This window comes from Cynocephalus volans, chromosome 13, assembly GCF_027409185.1.
Source record: "Cynocephalus volans isolate mCynVol1 chromosome 13, mCynVol1.pri, whole genome shotgun sequence".
In the NCBI taxonomy this organism is placed as follows: Eukaryota; Metazoa; Chordata; class Mammalia; order Dermoptera; family Cynocephalidae; genus Cynocephalus; species Cynocephalus volans.
Genome location: NC_084472.1, coordinates 6,293,133 through 6,312,572, shown reverse-complemented (window position 1 = coordinate 6,312,572; position 19,440 = coordinate 6,293,133). Strand labels below are relative to the sequence as shown.

The 19,440-nt window shown below is 38.8% G+C and overlaps 1 protein-coding gene across 3 annotated transcripts in view; it reads right to left on the bottom strand.

Annotated features, from left to right (window-relative positions):
• Positions 1-6,839: 6,839 nt before the first annotated feature.
• Positions 6,840-19,440, bottom strand: part of NAPG (NSF attachment protein gamma) — a 32,319-nt gene continuing 19,718 nt past the window's right edge. For all 3 annotated transcript variants that reach the window (XM_063077329.1, XM_063077328.1, XM_063077330.1), the window contains exons 8-12: positions 19,170-19,240; positions 12,279-12,357; positions 10,212-10,291; positions 9,516-9,645; positions 6,840-8,418 (exon numbers count right to left, since the gene is read on the bottom strand). In XM_063077329.1, coding sequence (XP_062933399.1) covers positions 8,275-8,418; positions 9,516-9,645; positions 10,212-10,291; positions 12,279-12,357; positions 19,170-19,240 — 504 coding nt within the window. In that variant the 3' untranslated portion in view covers positions 6,840-8,274. The remainder of the gene's footprint in view (positions 8,419-9,515; positions 9,646-10,211; positions 10,292-12,278; positions 12,358-19,169; positions 19,241-19,440) is intronic.

Genomic DNA, 19,440 nt, shown 5'->3' with positions numbered 1-19,440 from the left:
TGGGGGAGACAGACAATAGACATAAATGTATAGCATAATTTCAAGCACTGAGAAGTGCCATGAAGTAAAGTAAAACAAGAGAGAGCAGCTTGGGGTGGTGGGGCAAGCGCAGGTCCAGCAGACAGGGAAGGAGGAGCAGACCCTGAGCAGAAACCTGAGGGAACCAGGAAGCCAGCGCTCCTGGGCAGTGGAGACGCAGAGGAAGCGCGGGGCTGAGAGCCCAGCATGTGCGGGCAGCAGCTCCGGGCTGCAGCCAGGGAGAGAGGGGGAGAGGAGAGGTGGGTGTGGGCGGAGCCCAGGGGACTTCTAGGCCATTTGGATTTTATTCTGAGTGAGACAGGAAGCAACTAGAGGGTCAGGTGATATCAACCGAATATGTTTTTGAAAGACCATCATCTGCTAAGTGTAGGACAGATGGGAGGGACGTAACAGCAGGGAAATCTGGTAGGAGGCTGCTGTAAGCCCGGGTGAGAGGTGACTCTGGGGAGACGGGGGTAAGGAGAAGTGGAAAGGGCTGCCTTCTTTATATGTTTTCTTTCAGGAGTTTTATAGTTTCAGGTCTTACATTTAAGTCTTTAATCCATTTTGAGTTGATTTCAGTATATGGTGAGAGGTGCAGGTCTAGTCTTATTCCTCCACATATGGATGTCCAGTTTTCCCAGCACCATTTTATTAAACAGGCAGTCTTTTCTCCAATGTGTGTTCTTGGTGCCTAAGTCAAAGATCAGTTGATTGTAAGTATGTGGGTTGACTTCTGGGTTCTTTGTTCTGTTCCATTGGTCTGAGTGTTTTTATGCCAGTACCATGCTGTTTTGTAGTATAGCTTTGTAGTATAATTTGAAGTCAGCTTCTAGCTTTATTTTTTTGCTTATGATTGCTTTGGCTAATCAGGCCTTTTGTTGTTCCATATGAATTATTATATTAAACTAAAAAGCTTCTGCACAGCAAGAGAAACAATTAACAAAGAGAAAAGATAACCTACAGAATGGGAGAAAATATTTGCAAACTATGCATCTGACAAGGGATTAATATCCAGAATATACAAGGAACTCAAACAATTTACTAAAAAACAAGTAACTTGATTTAAAAATGGGCAAAGGAGTTGAATAGGCATTTCTCAAAGGAAGAAATACAAATGGCCAACAGACACATGAAAAAATGCTCAACATCACAGCATCAGGGAAATGCCAATAAAAACCACACTGAGATGTCATCTCACCCCAGTTAGACTAACCATTATCAAAAAGACAGAGAATAACAAACTCTGGCGAGGATGTGGAGAAAGGGGACCCCTCCTACCTACACTGTTGGTGGGACTGTGAATTGGTGCAGCCATTATGGAAAACAGTATGGACATTCCTCAAACAACTACAGACAGAACTGCCACATGATCCAGTAATCCCACTGCCTGGTGTACACAAAGGAATGGAAATCATCACGTTGAAGGGACACCTGCACTTCCATGTCTATTGCAGCTCTATGTACAATAAATAGCCAAGAGCTGGAACCAAACTAAATGTCCATCATCAGATGACTGGATAAGGAACACACACACAATGGAATGTTACTCTGCCATAAAAAAGAACAAAATTTTGCCATTTGCAGCAACACAGATAAACTTAGAGAAAATTATATTAAGTGAGATAAATCAGGCACAGAAAGAAAAATACCGCATGTCCTCATAAATGGCGCTAAATAAATAAATAAGAAAAAAGATACAAAATCACAATAATTCGTTGAACTTTCAAAAGAAGAGAACAGAACTGAGGCCGCCAAAGGAGGGAAAAGGGGGGGGGGGCCTAGCAAGAAACTGGTAAAGGACCATAAAAGATGATTACATTGTACATTTTTGAATATACTAATTATTGTGATTTGAGCATCACATATTGACGCAGGTATTGATATTCAACACTGTATCCCACAGATACATACAATTATGTTTCAATTAAAGAAATGAAATACGTAGGTTCTCATGAAAGTTTGATCATCAAAATTAACTACTAACTGACTGCATATACAAAGTTCGCTATCTCAATCATTATCCTAACTAACATTTACTGAGTGCCTCTAATTGCCCAGCATTCCTTATAAGTGCTTGGCGGCTGGGAACTCTCTCCTCACAACCGCCCTCTGAGGAGGTAACATTATCCTCACGCTGTCAGGTGAGGCAGCCAGCTGGCCCCAGACCCCGCTGGGGCTGCTGCAGTCAGGAATAAAGGCAGGTGGCCTTGCCCAGAGCCCGTGCTCGCCAGCACTGTGCAATGCCACTGCAGCCAGCTTCAAAGAATTCAAACAGTAAAGCCAAACACACTTTTTAAAAGAGCAATTAGGATAATTTACACCAAATATACCTTAATCCAGGTCTATATTCTTAAACATGGGAAAAATGAAAACTTTCTTAAGTAGTTAGTAATAGTCAAATTATGTCCAAATCCTGGGACATTCTTTATACTCCAGTGCACTGGAAACCTTCTTCATTTTATGACGCCCCTTCTGCAAAGCTATGCACACCCCAGCCAGCCAAGCACTGCTTCTCAATGTTTCAGAGCATACGATCTGTTATTACTTGGATCGGGATTAAAGGAATGATGTTGAGATTTGACAGAAAAATTCTAAATACAAAACATAACTAAGCAAAGGAAGGAAGAAATCTTAATGATGACAAAGACCCTGCTTTTCATCTTCCCAGATGTTCCGGCACCAGTTGGTGCGGGAGCATCTCAGACCTCAGAGATCACCCCAGGATGCAAGTTATAAGCATCTGAACTAGAAAATCAGCCATTGTGAATCAAGTCTCTTATGTTTTTTAACAACTGATTGTTCACATTCCTATTTAAAAATTAAATTAAAGCTCAAACTCCAAGTTGGCCTGATGTTGTTTTTCATTCCAAATAAATGATAGAAAACCAAGAAGCCAATTCAAGCAGTATCTCCTGTTAGAAATCTAAATAGAGAAAACGTTCAGAGTTAGTTAATTTCTCTGCGTTTGCTTATTCATCTGAAAATGGGGATTACAGAAGGACTGTCAGAACTAAACATGATGCTGTGTGAAATCAGCCTGTACATATGTAGCAGGGTAACAGTGACTGCTTTAGGATTGAATATATTGTTTTCTATTAAAAACCTATGATGAGGATTAGGAAAATGTTTACCAAAAATAACTAATTGACTGCAAAAGCTTTACAACGTAAGTAGCTTGTGTGGTAGCGTAGCTGGTTCTCCTCCCCTTCTCGGTCCACAGGCAACTGCAGGTTCTGGCCCCTTGACGGGGAGTAAGAGCAAGTCAGGTGTCTCACTTCTGGGATGGGTGGCTTATTGCTGGTGTCAGACCCTCTTGAGTTTCCTTTCCTCTGCCACTGTGATCCACAGTGCCTCCTTAAGGACTGGCCAGTTAGCTCACTTGGTTAGAGCATGGTGCTGATCACAGTGCCTCCTTGTTCTGCCCAAAGAGAGGAGGACATGGAGCAGAGCCCACAAGTGAACTGTGGTGAACATGTGGCATGACTGAAAATTAAACTTTGTCATTTTAAACACGGGGATTTGGGGGTTGTTACTGTAGAATAATATGGTCCTTCCTGACTGATCAGTGTTTTATGACGTCATGCCTTTCCTGTAATCCAGACCACATTATCTACAGTGGTACCTGTTTCATTAAGTTTATCAGTATAATGCCTACTGAATTGTGAGTTTATCAGTATCACTACTGAATCATGGCCTAAAATCCATGAAACATGAAAAGATGCAGAAACCAACTGAGCAATATATGCTTCACTCCAAATCAAGTATGGAAAGACTTTATCTTCAACCTAGTTGTAGAATTCTGTCCAAATCCTACTAGAACGTTGAAGTAGGCTGAAAAAAAAAAAAAAAAAAACCTGCCTAAGGATGAGGATTTTTTAATGCCATGGTCCACTGCTTGACTTAATTCCAAGTTGAAAGATACAGCCTTGGTGTCCCCCATTGCCATAGTACAAAAATGGAAGTCAAAAAAGGCCGTGTCTGCTCCCCTGAGTGTTAGAATCATACTGCAAGTGGTTAGCCCCCGCAGCACACATCCTAGTCTCTGAACTCTGACTGTATCAGGGTCTCAACGGCATTTTGGGCCTCCTAAAATGATAAATTTGTTCCCCTTAACTGGCTAAACTAAATGACATCCCAGGGAAGGTATAAAAAGTATTTCCTATAGATAAAGTAAGACAACATTAGTGATAATTATAGTGATAATACTTTCTAGTTTGGGAATGAGCTTCATAGTCATTGTGATAATCTGTGCATGTTTTTATTTATGGTTCTTGAAACATTTAACAGAATCAGACACCTTTTGATTTTCATTTTAAATTGTTTGTGGTTGAGAATTTAAGTTCACAAGCAGTACTTTAAACTTTAAAAGCTCAATTTACCGTCTGTGTAAGTTGGATTTATTAGCTTTACAATAGTTAAGTGCTTACAAAGATTTTGAAAGTTAAGGTTTAAGACTGCCCAAATAAGTAAGGCCCCTTGAAAAATTTAGGAAAATCAGATATAAAAATCTACAAAGGTAATGTAGAATGCTTAAGCCTTGAACTCTACAGATGAAACTGCCTAAAATTAGTTGAAACTGGCTTATTTTCCCTATCTCAAGTTGTTTGGCAAGCTGTCTTGCAGGATGTAAGCTGAGCATACAGAGTCAAGGACCTTACCCTCCAGATGACCTAAGCAGAAACCAAAAATCTTCCCTCTGTGGAACCGAAACGCTGGAAGGTGAAGCACCAGAGAGCACGTGCGGAATGAGAGGTCCTTCAGCAAGGAAGAGCCGGCGTGCAGAAGCATCATCACCACAGACAGTCTGACTTGGAGCTAGCCAATCCACTTCACCCGGTCACATGGCCTGATTCAGAGCCAGCTAATCAGTTTTACCTCATTATCATATATGGCCTGACTCGGAGCTAGCCAATCAGGTTTGCCTAACGCCCCGTAGAGCCTGCACAGCGCCTGCACAGGGGAGACAGATTTGAGGCACCTTGCCTCCTGTCTTCACGCAGGTTGACCATGTGATATAAAGCCGTTTTCTTTCCTTGAAAACCAGTGCCATGGTGCCATGGCTTCTGTGTGCATTGGGCAGTGAGCCCTTGCTCAGTAACATGGAGATTTAATTAACCAAGTTTGTAAGTGGAGCTAATTATAAGGAATTTTATTCAATGTCTTTGAATATTAATTAAAAGCCATCTAAGTTCTTTCTATACACAAAGTTCTCTTGGCTGTTGAAACAATCAAATGGAAGGTGTGCTCTCCTTTCTCAAAATCGATGTTTGCCTGAGTCTTTCTTTCAAGACATTTTTAATGTCCTTAAATTTAAGTGATCAAATTAAAGTCAATATCAAGCCTTTTATTGGTACTAGCCTGATGAAAACAATGGGGGGAGGGGCAGAGGGAGATGGATTTTGTTTATCCTTCCCGGCTATCTCATCATACTGCTACAGATACCACAGTGACCCTAAAGCACACTCAGAACACTCCAAGGGTGTCCTGGAAGAAATACAAAATTGCATTATGTCCAAGAGCAACTTCTCCTGGATTCTTTCTTACTCCAGCATCTGCTAAATCCAGGTATCAAATTATATTATCAATTCCCATCGTATGAAAGATAGGAATATTACATAGTAAGCTTCAATAAATGTCTAATTAATTGTAGGTAAACCCTCTAGTAATTAAGGTGCTAATTATGAATAACTGCAAAACACTGCCATTTCACATTAGTTTTCTTAGCCTCTAACCATACGGTTTTACTTCACTTAACCCAATGGAGATTTTCTCTTAGGAGATGTGTTAAATCTTCCATCTCACCAGGTAGTAGGTTTTACAGTAGTATTACAATAACTGAATGACTGGTATTTTTAAAAGCTCAAATAGTTTAAAGTAATTCCCAAATGTACCTGAATCCCAAAGAGCAGAAAATATAACTGATAGCCAGCAAATACTGTTCTTGTAAAATAGAATTGAAATCATATAATTAAGAGAATGTGTCCTTGGAGAAAAGGAAACTAACAAGCAAAACAAAATAAATAATAGAAAGAATAATCATATTTATATAGTTTCAGGCTTTATTTTATAATTATCTTTCTATAGGAGCAATAATCTGCATTTCCATAACAACATATTTAAAGAGCTGGAAAAAATAGGAATAAAGCACAGATTCCATACATAAATATCATACTCTGCATATGTACAAATAAATTCAATATATTAAATAGATTTTTGTAGACTGACTTCACTTGCAATATAATAAAACACTGAATATTAGATTCTGAGCATATTCATGCAGAGACTTTCACGCTGGTGAAAGTGACATTAGAGTTCTGGAAAACAACTTATCTTGTTGTAAACACCAAGTTTTCCACTTCTGACTATAGTGCCAGGATAAAAGACTTACGTAAGTGGAAAAACAAAATGTATAAATGTGGAACAAATGTTCTTTACTAGACACCACACAGACTAACCTTGACATCAAGGAAATATCCACAGGTCCCACATATTCATTCTCACACGTGGGCAGGGAGGGTGTCAGGGAGGTTACACTTGCACAAAGCCTTTTGTTGTTCAAAGCTCAGCTGCACTGCTGCTGCACAATGCACAGTCACTCCTCTTTGTTTCTTTTTTTCAGTAAGAGGAGTAAAACTAAAAAAATTTTCCCACGGTTATATTGAGTAATAAGGTCTATAAACAGACAGTATTAAATATCTTTAAAGTACTGCCAATTCTGTTTAAACAGATTACTAATTAGCTCAAATGAGCATTAATATAAGACTTAGCAAGTTTCTGATTGTATCTAAAGGGCAATGATGGGATCTTTGAAACATTAATGTCTTTAAATGCAGCTTTATTGTCTAAATATAGCTTTATTCAGATTGCTCTTGGTTCACACCTCAAACAACTAATGAAACTGAGCTGCTACTTGCACAACTATGCAGGTAACAAGGAATCAAAACATTAAATTTATTAGTATTTTGTATTAGACCTACTAACACCCACCCACCAAGCACACCTGCCAAAAATGGATGTTATTCTGTCTAAGCTCTCTGCAGAACTGTGACTAAAATCACTTAAGATATCTACCTTAGTGTTTTCAGGAAGTCTAAAACTAAGCATACATACTCAAACAAGATATAAGAGTAAAAGAGAGAGAGACAGGGCATGAATAAACAGGAAACTACTGTGGGTAGCATGTACCTGCAGAATGCATACTGCTGGTGTTTGTAGCCTCTTTCCAATGAACAGATTATAAAATGGGTCTAAGCCACAGAGGGTGAAAAAGGAATCCTTCAGAAATAACACTTTAGGAAATAACTATGAATGGTTAAAATACTGACAGCACAGTGTTTTAAATGTATGTCTTTCTAAAACAATTCTTCCCTTTCATCTAAATTTTTGTAGTATACAACATTTCACATGTTAAAGTTATGGTCTAGCTGCAACTCTAAATACATCAGAAATTATTTTGGAGGGAAGAAATGTATATGTACTAGATTGATGGAAACATTACCTCTTTTTTTAGAAGGAATAAAAAAAGTCTTCATTAGCTACCATTTGGTCAAAAACCAAGTAGGTTTGGAGATAGTCACTGTGTATTTTCTAGATGGAAGAAACGCCCATAGTTAAGAGAGCACTGAAGACATTTACAGAACCATTTTAATGTACTACCTTCAAAACTTTGCAAACTCAGATATAAGAGTTCAATTGCTTAAATGAATCTTTTATTGGACTAAATAATATTTTAAGGCTCAAAACAGCTTTCTGTCCCAATCTGGTCTCTGAAAACACTTAATAATTTCAATGGGGGATAAATTTCCTTTCCAAAACAAAATAAAGTTTTAATCTTTTTTTTTTTACCTAGTAAACTTCACTTTTAGCAGCATTAAATAAAATGCAAAGAAAGAAAATTATCTAACAATAAATTACAAGAGCCTGAGAAGAATAACATCTATGCCTATTCCCCCTTCTAGAACATAACTTGTCTAGAATTTGGCCTGCAAATTTTAAAATCAACTGCATTAAAATGTGACAGTACATTTTCCGTTAATTCTGCTGGTGTCTTAGAAAAGCTCTTACCATGGAAAGAGAAAAAAATAAGCTTCACGGGGAGTAGATACAATGGGTGATTTGGGGAAGTGGTAACTAAAAATTTTTCTTTATTAGCATTCAGAATCATAACTGCAAGGAAGTATGGATAACCTTAAACAAGTCCCAAATCCATGAAACGGCATGAGGATTTTCCCTTTCTTTTCTGCAAGCAAAATACTAGCATAGTCCTCCTGAATATTCATCTTCCTCTTCATCAGCAGCTGTAGTGATGACGCCATCAGGCTTTGCCTGCGGTGTTGCAGGTGATTTCTTCTTGATTCCGCCTCCTGGAACCACCAAACTCAGGCCCAGCTTTGCATACTGTCAACAATAAAACAACTTAAGGGCTGGATAGCTAGAATGCCGATATGTTTTACTTAGCTATAAAAAGACAAAGCCTAGCTCTCTACCCTCATGAACACCAATACTACCATTTAGGTGGAAAAACAAAACACAACAATGCTCTGTTGTCAGACAGCTTGTGACCATAATGTGATAGGTACACAACTAATAAAAGTATCAACTACAATGCCACACGTGGGAATTTGAGATAATCTGGACATACTGAATTAAGTAATACTGTAGTACCTATGAAATAATGGTCTGTTGAATAAAGAGTATAAAAGCTAGGGATAATTTTTTAAAATATAGACAAATTCACAAAAGTCTACGTAAGAATTTATCTAGAAAAAAAACTGGTTTCTCTACATATATCATTATAAAAAAATTGAAGTTCTTCAGCTGATCTGATACTATGATGAGACTCTAAGGTCATATGACCAAATAAACAGGTGCTCACAAATCTACTGAAGAAGAAATAAGAAAACTAGAAACGAATAGCTATAGTCTTGGTTATAGTCATAATTATAGTCATGGTTATAGTCTTATGAGGCTGCTTCTCACACACTGACTAATGTGTTCTTCACAGCAGTCCAACGAGATAGGTACTAGTAGCTCTTTTATAGATGAGTTAACTGAAGCTTAGAAATAGCTAATTCAATAACCTGCGTCACACAGGCAGTTGTCACAGAAGTGGGATTCTCACAGGTCTGTTGAGTTACAAAGGCCACTACATGATGTGCCCCTTTAGACAGTGAGCCTGAAAGAAATCTGATAAACTAAGCAACCCATAAAGGACATGGATAGAGGGAGAAGCTAAGAGATGAGACTGAATTTAAACACAAGCATGTGGTCAGCACAGTTAGATGGATAAGTAAACGGCTGCAACCCACACGGCTGACATCCAATTATCTAAATCTATGGTGAAATGCAATGGAAGTGGTTAGTTTTTAAGTTGTAGTTTTAGGTGAAAAAAAAGACACACAAAAGCTCACAAGTCCATTGGAAAAAAATAATCTCACGAGAAGCCTCTCCCTTTCAAGAGGAAAGAAGAAAGCTAACCACACATGCTCACTTACATCATTGTCCATGTACTTGAAAAGTGGCGAGTTGCAGACCTCTGACACCTGATCTTGATCTTGCTGGTCATATCCTTCGAGAAGCTGTTCAAGTGCAGCACAATCTTCACTGCCATTGAACCCTGGTATGCTACAGTAAACAGAAATTGCACTTCTTCACCTTTTCCTTAAAAGAGTTCTTCTCAGCCAGGGATGATTTTGCGCCCGGCAGACAACTGGCGATGTTTGAAGGCATCTTGCCTGTTCTAAGTGAGGGGATGCTACTGGCATCTAGTGGATAGACTGGGGATGCTGCTAAACATCCCGCCGTGCACAGGACAGGCCCCCTCAACAAAGAATTATCCAGCCCAAGATGTTAATAGTGTCGAGACTAAAGCTGCTCATTTTAAACACCCCTATCAAGAAAATCCCTCATTTTTATCTTCCTGCAACAATCTGAGAACTTTTTTTTCTTAGAAGGCAAATAGAGCAAAATGACTAAAGTCATTTATTCTCATGGAGGTCCCCGAAATAAAAACAGGAAAGACAAACAACTTGTAAAAATCCTACTGTAAAAGCTGAAATGGTAATCGAGTGCTCCTTTCACTATGAAGATTTAAAAAGAACACTTCATGGCCAGGAATACTTCTCTAAGCAGCAATCTTAGAAACAGCAATGTTAACGCTGCAAGTCACGTCAGCCCAGGCAACGTCTTACCTGTAGCTCTCCCGGACACATCTTTCTGCAGCCACGTAGTCATTTCTGTGGAGATGAACTAAGACTTGAGCGATTGTTTTCTAAAACAAGAGATGTGATTATGGTCAAACTTATACTATTTAATCAAGTCAATTTCCTGGCAGTATTAAAAACACCTGGACTTTAACTTTCAGAGTCTTGGTTTATATAGAGATTTATAAATTCTGTAGTAACTTTCACAGGACACCCAAGGGAAACTATCCTAGAACAACACTTCTCAAACTCTGACATGTACACACACCACCCAGTGATTTTGTTAAAATGAAGACTTAGATTGAGTAGGGCTGAGGCAAGCCTAAGATTGGGCCATTTCTGATAAGCTCCCAGGTAATGCTGATACTAATAGGCTGAGGACCACACTTTAAACACAAAGCCTTAGAACACAACTACCGTAAGTTTTAAAGAGAATTTCTTTCAAATATTTACACACATTTAATTTTGAAAAGGAAATAAAAAGAGGAGGGGGTACCAATAACTCTACAATTATACTTTGGAATTCTAGGAAAAAGATGTATGACTGAAAAGATTAGATAACAGAAACAATGATACTATTTCTAAGTCAACAACACAAGCAGTGGTAAGATCAAGGATAAGACTGATAAAATCTTATTGGCAAAAGAGCTCATAAAGTGTTTTTCAATCTTTTATATCTCTATTCTTTAGATAACTTTTATTGATCTATCAAGTTCACTGAGACTTCTCCATTATGAGATTAAGCCCATTCAGCATTTTATTTCAGATATTGCATTTTTCAGTCCTAAAATTTGCACTTAGTACATTTTTAGAGTTTCTTTTTTTTTAGTGGCTGGCCAGTGTGGGGATCTTAAACTTTGACCTTGGTGTTATCAGCACCACGTTCAAACCAAATGAAATAACCAGCCAGCCTGTTTTTAAGAGTTTCAATAAAAAAAATTTTTTCCATAAAAAGAAAATTCATTTTAATTGTGTTTACCTTTACCTCATGGAGCAGTTATAACAGCTGCTTCAAAGTCTTTATGTGACAATCCCAACATGTGGGTCACCTTGGGGTTCACATCAGTTATCTTAGCATATTTTCCTGATTCTTGCATGTTGAGTAATCTGGGTTGTATCCTGGATATCTGTGAATGCTACACTGCACAGACTCTGCTACGACCCTCAGGAAACTGTGGATGTCTTAGCAGGCAATCATCCCAGTTAGGTTCAGACTGCATGCAATGTCTCACTTTTGGTGGGCGGTACTTCTGATCTTAGTAAATCCTTTGCTGTGCTGCTCAGGGTCTGATCCACACACAAGCCCTTCAGAGGCCAGTATGGACAGCGGTTTAAAAATTATATCAGTTCTCGGAACGCTGCATTCCCCCTTTGGGCCTGTCCCACGCATGTATAGCTGAATAGTAAACCCAAGACTTGAGTGGGGCAGACACATATTTAGGGGATTCCCTCTTCCTGCTCTCTCCCTTCTGGGATTTTCTCCTCGCTCTCTTAACTCCTCTTCCCAGTTCCTCTGGCCAAAGAAATCGGGGTTCTATTGCAGTTTTATCTGCTGGAGCCACCATCACAGCTAGGGCTCAACCTCAGAGCAAAGCCAAGAGAGAAAAAAGAGAAGAAAACAATGGGACCTCTTTTTCCAGTTCCTCTGGTTAGAAAGATGGGGTTTCTTTTGGAGTTCTCAGTGCTGTAGCCAGTGCTGCCCAGCTCCATGACTGGGGGCTTCTTTCAGGGCAATGCCACAAGAGGAAATAAAAAAAAAAAAAAGAAACTCACTCCTTTATTGGTTGCTTCTCCAAGTGTTTACTCCTCTCCATGGTCTGCCTACTTTTCAGAGTTTGAGGGTAGATGCTTTTTGTATTCTAGCTGGTAGTTTTAATTGTAATTGGCAAAACAGATGGGCTATATAGTGGGTTTACTCTTATCTTGGTCAGAAATAGAGGCCCATAAAGCCTTACTTTATGGAAACATACAAATATCCACAGCTTGGGTATGTATTTATACCATTATGAAAAATTATCTAATATAAAGCCAAAAATGAGCACTTTCAAAGAATACCTTATAACAAGTTGGATAATTCTCAATTTCCTTATAAATATTTTTTTCTTTCTGAATAGAGAGTGCCGCCTCATCAAACCTAAAGACAAAACAAAGAAATGTAAAATAAGGCAGGTCTAAATGATCTGTAACAGAGGTCATTTTTGTAATGTATTTGACTTTAGAGATTTTGGAGAAACAGAGAGGACAGATACTTTAGCAACTGCTCCGTAACCCATGTTCCCATTAGTTTTGCTTAACTGGCTTGTCTTTTAAATGCCAAATTCTCCCCTTTTAGGCATTAAGCTGACAGACACAGCCAAAGAACTTAAGTCATCTGAGTGAGTTCAAATGTAGAGTTTTAAGTTTGGTAAGGATTATCTAAGCATCTATCAAATGTGACGAACTGCTTAGTGAAACGTATTAGAGGGACAGTCCTTGATTCCATCACCCCAATTTCTTTCTTCCAACTGAAAGAACATGCAGACGCCCCAACAGCATTCCACTCCATCCCTGCCCCCACTGCTGCCTCAGTGGGCCCCAACAAGCTTGTGCTGCCTAAAAGGGCAGAAGTGAGGGAGACAAGTTAGAGGGCAAAACAAAATCCCTCCCATACCTTTAATCCTCAACATTCATCTTTTCTATCTACACTCACACAGTCTCCTTTTCTTCTATTCCACCCGATGACAGAAGGAAGAGGAAAGAGAGGAAAGGGATCACCAAAACTCTTTCCCCAAAACCTCCACGCCCCTACCCCTTTCTCACTCCCCCAGCCCTAATTACATCACATCCTAATCAGATCCTCATGTCATGTAAAGTTTATTACTCTCTGGATTCCAGGACTCCCTTAGCAGCACCTAACTCATGGCTGGATGAATTGTGCAGTCTCTACCCATTTCTCTCACCCCAGTAAACACTCGGAGGTCATTGGAGCAACTACCAGTGAGTGGCTCAGCACTGGTGTTCATACAACCCACCAGCTGAAAAGGGCAAGAGTCTACACTGTTAGGATACAGGGGGACAGAAGCGGTGCTGTGACCCAAAATAAAATACAAAATGTTATATTGTATGCTCTGTTTTCTGTATATTATCTTTTAAAAAAGTAATTGCATATATATACACACACAGTGGTTTAGTTATGGTAACATTGCTACTACTCACATTAGGAGTTAGATTGAATTTTTGTGGGCTGCACCTTATAAAATAACACTAATTGGAGAAATGCATCCTGAGTTTCTAAAGCTCAGCTTGACACATTTTTGAAACAAAGTCATTTTGTAAGTGGGGTATGGTAGCAGAATTCTTAGAATGTCCCCGTGATTCCTATCTCTCATATACACTACCTGTATTATCTCCCCTTGAATGTGGGCATGACCTCTGAATATAACAGGACATCACTCCTGTAATTAGGATACTAATCAGTTGACTCTGAGTGAACCAAAAAGAGACTGCATGGCCCTGACCTAATCATCAGGTGAGCCCTTAATGGGCCTGAGCCCTTCCTGAAATTAGAGACTGAAGTCAGAGAGAAGTGCTCCTGCAGGCCACCAATCAGCCACAAACTACCATGCCATGAACCACCTATGGGGCACATGCCAAGGAGTGAAGGCAGCCTCTAGAGCTCAGAGTGGTCCCTGGCCAACAGGCAACAAGAAAACAGGAACCTCTGTCAAACAGCTACAAGGTAATAAATTCTTCCAGCAATCAGTGAGCTTGGAAGAGGACCCAAGCCTCAGAAGATATCACAGCTCCATCTGACACCTTGATTTCAGCCTGGTGAGAGGACCCAGCTACACTGTGTCCAGGCTTCTGACCTAAAGAAACTGTGGGATAATCAGTGAGTGTTGTTTTAAGCTGCTAAATTTGTGGTAATTGGTTTTACAAAAATAGAAAATTAATTCAAGGGGGACTACATGTATCTGTAACATTTGGGTTTTTTGGGGTTTTTTTTGTCTTTTCGTGACCGGTACGGGGATCGCAACCCGTGGCGTGGTGTCGCCCGCACCGCGCTCAGCCAGTGAGCACACCAGCCATTCCTATATAGGATCCGAACCAGCGGCGGGAGCGCCACTGCACTCCCAAGCACCGCACTCTCCCGAGTGTGCCACGGGGCCGGCCCAACATTTGTAACTATGACCATTAGCTTATCACAGATCCTATTTTATGAAATAAATTATATCAGAATACTCTGTAACTATAATGTCCAGATTCTATCACTCTAGTAGGAATCCCAGTATTTTACATTTTTCATATATTTAACTATAAAGGCTACATTCTTCATGTATGATTTCCTTGGTGTAGTAGATTATGTCCCCCCAAAAGTCACTGAAGCTTGAAGTGTGTCCCCCAGGTTTTATGTATTAGAAACTTGGTCCCCATTGTTACTGTTAAGAGGGTGGGGAATTCTATTACGGTAATTGAAAGGTGGAGGCTTGAAGAGGTGATTACATTGTAGGACCATGCAGTAGTGAATGGATTAAAAATGGTGGTCAGGGTCGTGGTTCTGAGGGCGTTAAGAAGAAGAGAGGAGAGCCTGTCTCTCTCTCTGCTCCACCATTTCACAATGTGATACCCTGCATCACTGTCACCACCACCAAGACCCTCACCAGATGTGTTCCCTGGACTTTGGACTTCCCAGCTTCTGAAACTGTAAGCAACAAATTTTTTCTTCTTTATACAATACCCAGTTCCATGTATTTTGTTATAAGCAATAGAAATGGACTAATACATTTGGCATAAAAATAACATTTCCATGTGCTAATATCTACCTAATAAGAGAGCCAAGAGAAATACCGTGCATTTTTATGGGCTTTGTAGTCAAAAAAGTTGACTGGCTTTGCTAAAAGTGCATGAAATTGGCATATTGCCATCTATTTTCAAATGTATCCAGGAAATTATTCATTACTTATTATAATGAAACACAGATGACCTCAACTTTCCCATCAGGTAATTCTTAGTACTCCAAGCATAATAAAATAATCTGGCTTTGCTAAAGAGAGCATAAATTGTTTTTATCTTCTTGTAATTCAAAAACAGAGTTAGGCCCAAATAAAACAAAACAAAATGTAAACCCCACAGAAATTATGTGCATTTGACAGGAAACTGTCAGGACCTCATTCATCCCCAAGCTATCAACTGATACCTTCCTCACAATGACTCAAACTCTTCCTCCGGCCTCAACTATTTCCTGAACTCCAGAATATATTTCTAACCACCTACAAAACATTTTAGCCTATTTCCAACCCAGCTTATTACCATCTTTAACAAGCTTGTTTCTATATTCCTTACCTCTGTTATTAACAGCATCACTGACAGGACACAGTTGCCCAAGATAAAAAACCCAGTGATTCTCAATAGAACACCTCCCCAAACATACATTAAGTTGTCCCTCGGTATCCATGGGAGATTGGTTCCAGGACTCTCCTCAGATACCAAAATCCACGGATGCTCAAGTCCACTATAAATGGCACAGTATTTGCACATATGTGCATTCTCCCATATACTTTAAATCATCTCTAAATTACCTATTACAATGTAAATGCTACATATCCAATGCTACAAAACCAAATAACAAAAAAGACACGGTATAACAATTATTGGTTATACTGTATTTTTTGTTATTTGCTTTTTTGGCAGCTGAGCAGTATGGGGATCTAAACCCTTGACCTTGGTGTTACACCACCACACTCTAACCAACTGAGCTTACTGGCCAGCCTTTAATGTTTTTTCATTTGTATTATTTTTCATTATTGTACTGTCCTTTTTTATCTTTTTTTTTCCTGAATATTTTCAATTCGTGGTTGGTTGAACACATAGATGTGGAAATCATGAATATTGAGGGCCAACTGCATGCAGCCAGCCCTCCTGGCATTCTGGGTCTTGTGACTGTCTCAGCCGACTGGTGGAAAGCAACACTTTTCTTTATTGAGTGAGTCTTACAAGTGGGATTTGGGCTCACTGAGAACACACACAGTGTGCGGGTCTGCTCAACTGTCTCGGCTTGTCTCTCAAAGGCACAGGGACGTAAGCCTTAAGTCACGGTCAACTTGTTGGAAAGGGCTTTTCTGTGAGGAAAAGAGGGCACTGGTCTAGGACTGACTTTAAGGCCATCCCAGATGCTACCTAAATAAACTCTAATCACTTTTGAATTATGGTTCTCTAGAACTGAAGGAAAAGAGACTAATGTATTAAATAGATTTTTAAATTTTGCTATATCAACTTATAAACTGTTGTTAAGTTAGAACTAAACATTAAAGTCTCATGTTAAGGTAAAAACATAAGTGTATTATTAACTGAATATAACAAGCATAAAAATTTAAATTTTATGCCACATTTTATTCGATGTTACTTGTGTAAAGCAAAAAAAAAAAATTACCACTTGTTTTAGTTCTTTTAGGCAATTGATGCCCTTCAATGAGATTATAATCTAAGGGTACTTCAACAAGTTTGTGGGGAAATAGAATTAAAAGACAATATGAATCTTTCCACAAATTTTTTGAAGAACCCTCATATATATTAAAGATATTCAAATATCACATAAATTATCTCAATCATCTTTCCATTAATATAAACTCTCCGTGTTTCTTCTTACCCTGCACTACGTAAGTTCCTGATAGAAGTACCATGGCAGTAAACTCTTTTTGTAAATTCTTTTGTACCACAGGTACCTAGTGACTTTTCAAAATATCAAATTCCTTCATATTCCTGAATAAATTTAAACAAATTTTTTATGTTGTTATACATCTCAAGAACACATTTCCATAACTTTAATTTTTATTCAAGCACTATGGAAAATATCATTTAAAAATGGACTGTTATGGGGCTGGCCCGTGGCTCACTCGGGAGAGTGTGGTGCTGATAACACCAAGGCCACGAGTTCAGATCCCATATAGGGATGGCCAGTTAGCTCACTGGGTGAGCGTGGTGCTGACAAATCCAAGTCAAGGGTTAAGATCCCCCTTACCGGTCATCTTTAAAAAAAAAAAAAAATGCACTTTTATTAAAACAATAAAAAAAAAAAAGGAATAAAACAAAGCCATGAAGTAAATAAAAGACCCTATTGGTTGCCCCAGATGTATAAATATCCACTTCTCAAGTATATCCACACAACATTCTCACTCCTGCTCATTCGACTTGTACTTTCTCCCACCACTGAAGAAAACTCTGTACTTGTTTTACAATGGTTTTCATTACACATGTCAAAGCCAAAACACTTTCAGAGTGATGGTGGCTACCACGCCTACCAGAGTTCTCCAGAGGAACATGTGTACATGTAGTTGGAAGATGTTCCTCAGCTGGCCTCCCCGGGGAGATCCTGGCCCCTCTCCTCTCTTTTGCTATTCCCCTAAAAAACAGTTTTAGACATCTAGTTTGGGAAACAAAAGGGAAAAAGATGTGAAAAGCAGAAATACTTCAGGGTAGCTGAAGCAGAGTGACCTCCCACCTAGGGCTGTTCTTACCTTCTGGCCCCTACCTGCAACTTTAGTTCTACTTCAGTGGAGTCCTATGGCAAGGGGCCTTGGGCTCTATCATAAGGGCATGGGAGCCTTAGGGGAGGACATTAGGAGATGGGAACAGGTGAGAAAAGGAGGCAAAAGTACAAGGGTATTTCAAAAAGTTTGTGGAAAAATAGAATCTTTTCATGAGCTTTTTGAGGTACCCTCACATGCCAGAACTTGCTTATTATCTGCCCAGTAGAGAGAAGAGTCAAAGACACTATTCCGTGTCCGTTCTCAAGCTCACAGACGTCAGAATCTAGGTAATACCTTACCACTCAGCTATTTTGCAACAGCCCGGGAGCCATCACCAGGAACAGCTTTGTTTCTGTCAGAAACACTTTTAGAGACTAAAAACTGTTCCACTTATAAGTTGGAAATTGCTAGTTAGCATTTCAGTCCTTTTGATTTCTGGGAAGCAATGATTATTAAGATGAATAAAGGTAATGCATGACCCAAGACTAACTTATAAATTAAACTTTGCTTCATGCTTTAAAACAAAAGTCCTAATTTAGAAACAAAATTTCTGTTCCATTTAGAAAAACAACCAAAATTTAATCAATGCAGAAAGTTCCCATAAAGTAGCATACCTGAATGAGAATGTTTAGTAGTTAATTATAAAAAAAATAGTTAATTATAGATTAATTTATTTTGATGGTACTGTACATCTGTTTGAATCATATTTTAGAATCTGCAGTCTTCAAGAAGAAAAAATGTAATTCAGTCTCAGAAGGTATAAATCGTTTCACCAGTCATCTCTATTTTGATTGTTTGACTAAACATATCTTGAATCTTTTTCTGTCACTGGATAGTTAGGGGCAAGTTTTAATTAAAATATCTATCTCCAGACTTACAATTTCCTGAAGGTATTTATCTTAAATATTATTAAATGAGAACTTGGCAAACACAATTTTATTAATGGCAAAAATTGTTGACTAAGCATAAAACGAGGTAAAGGAAAAAAATAAAAGGAAAATCCAATAGGATTCTAGCTTTATGGTGTCCAGCTATTCATGCCTTAGATTACATGTCTAAAGGATAAAGAAGTAAATACTCTATTTAATGACATTACCTGGCTGTCAAGAATGGGTTAGCATTTAGGGCATCTTTATCATTTATCTCCATATACATATTTTTCCTCAAGAGAGAGGTTATAATTTAACCAAATAACAGATTCATTCAGAAAACTGTTCTTTCTCATGCCACTGAGCCATGTCTTAACCAATAAAAGCACAATCCATGATAAATTTTGGCATTACACTTCCGAAAAACAGCAAACCTTTTTCGTCCTGGGTGGCCTGGTGTGTCTGCGGCTTATACCAAAGATAAACAAGCTATCCACAAAATTACTTACCAGTTCCAAATGTGGATTCATAGTATTCATGGACACACAAAAATATAGTTTTGAAAGATGTACCTGCGTCCTCGTACCAGCAGTCTGGAGGCTTTTCCCAGTAATTCAACTGCCTGTCGTAAGCGTTCCTCATTCTGAAGAATCAAAGAAAAGGAAGTGTTGGCTGCTTTAATGTAAAAATCACTTTATCCCTCAATAGTTATTTTATAAAGAGGTAATGGAACTGGGAGGGTGGGGCAGGGGGACATCAAAGCTGCTAGTCCATTTCACTACTCTGTAATAGAAAAGAAGAAAAAGAGTCCAGTTGTTAGCATGGAAAAGTTTTAAAAAGCAG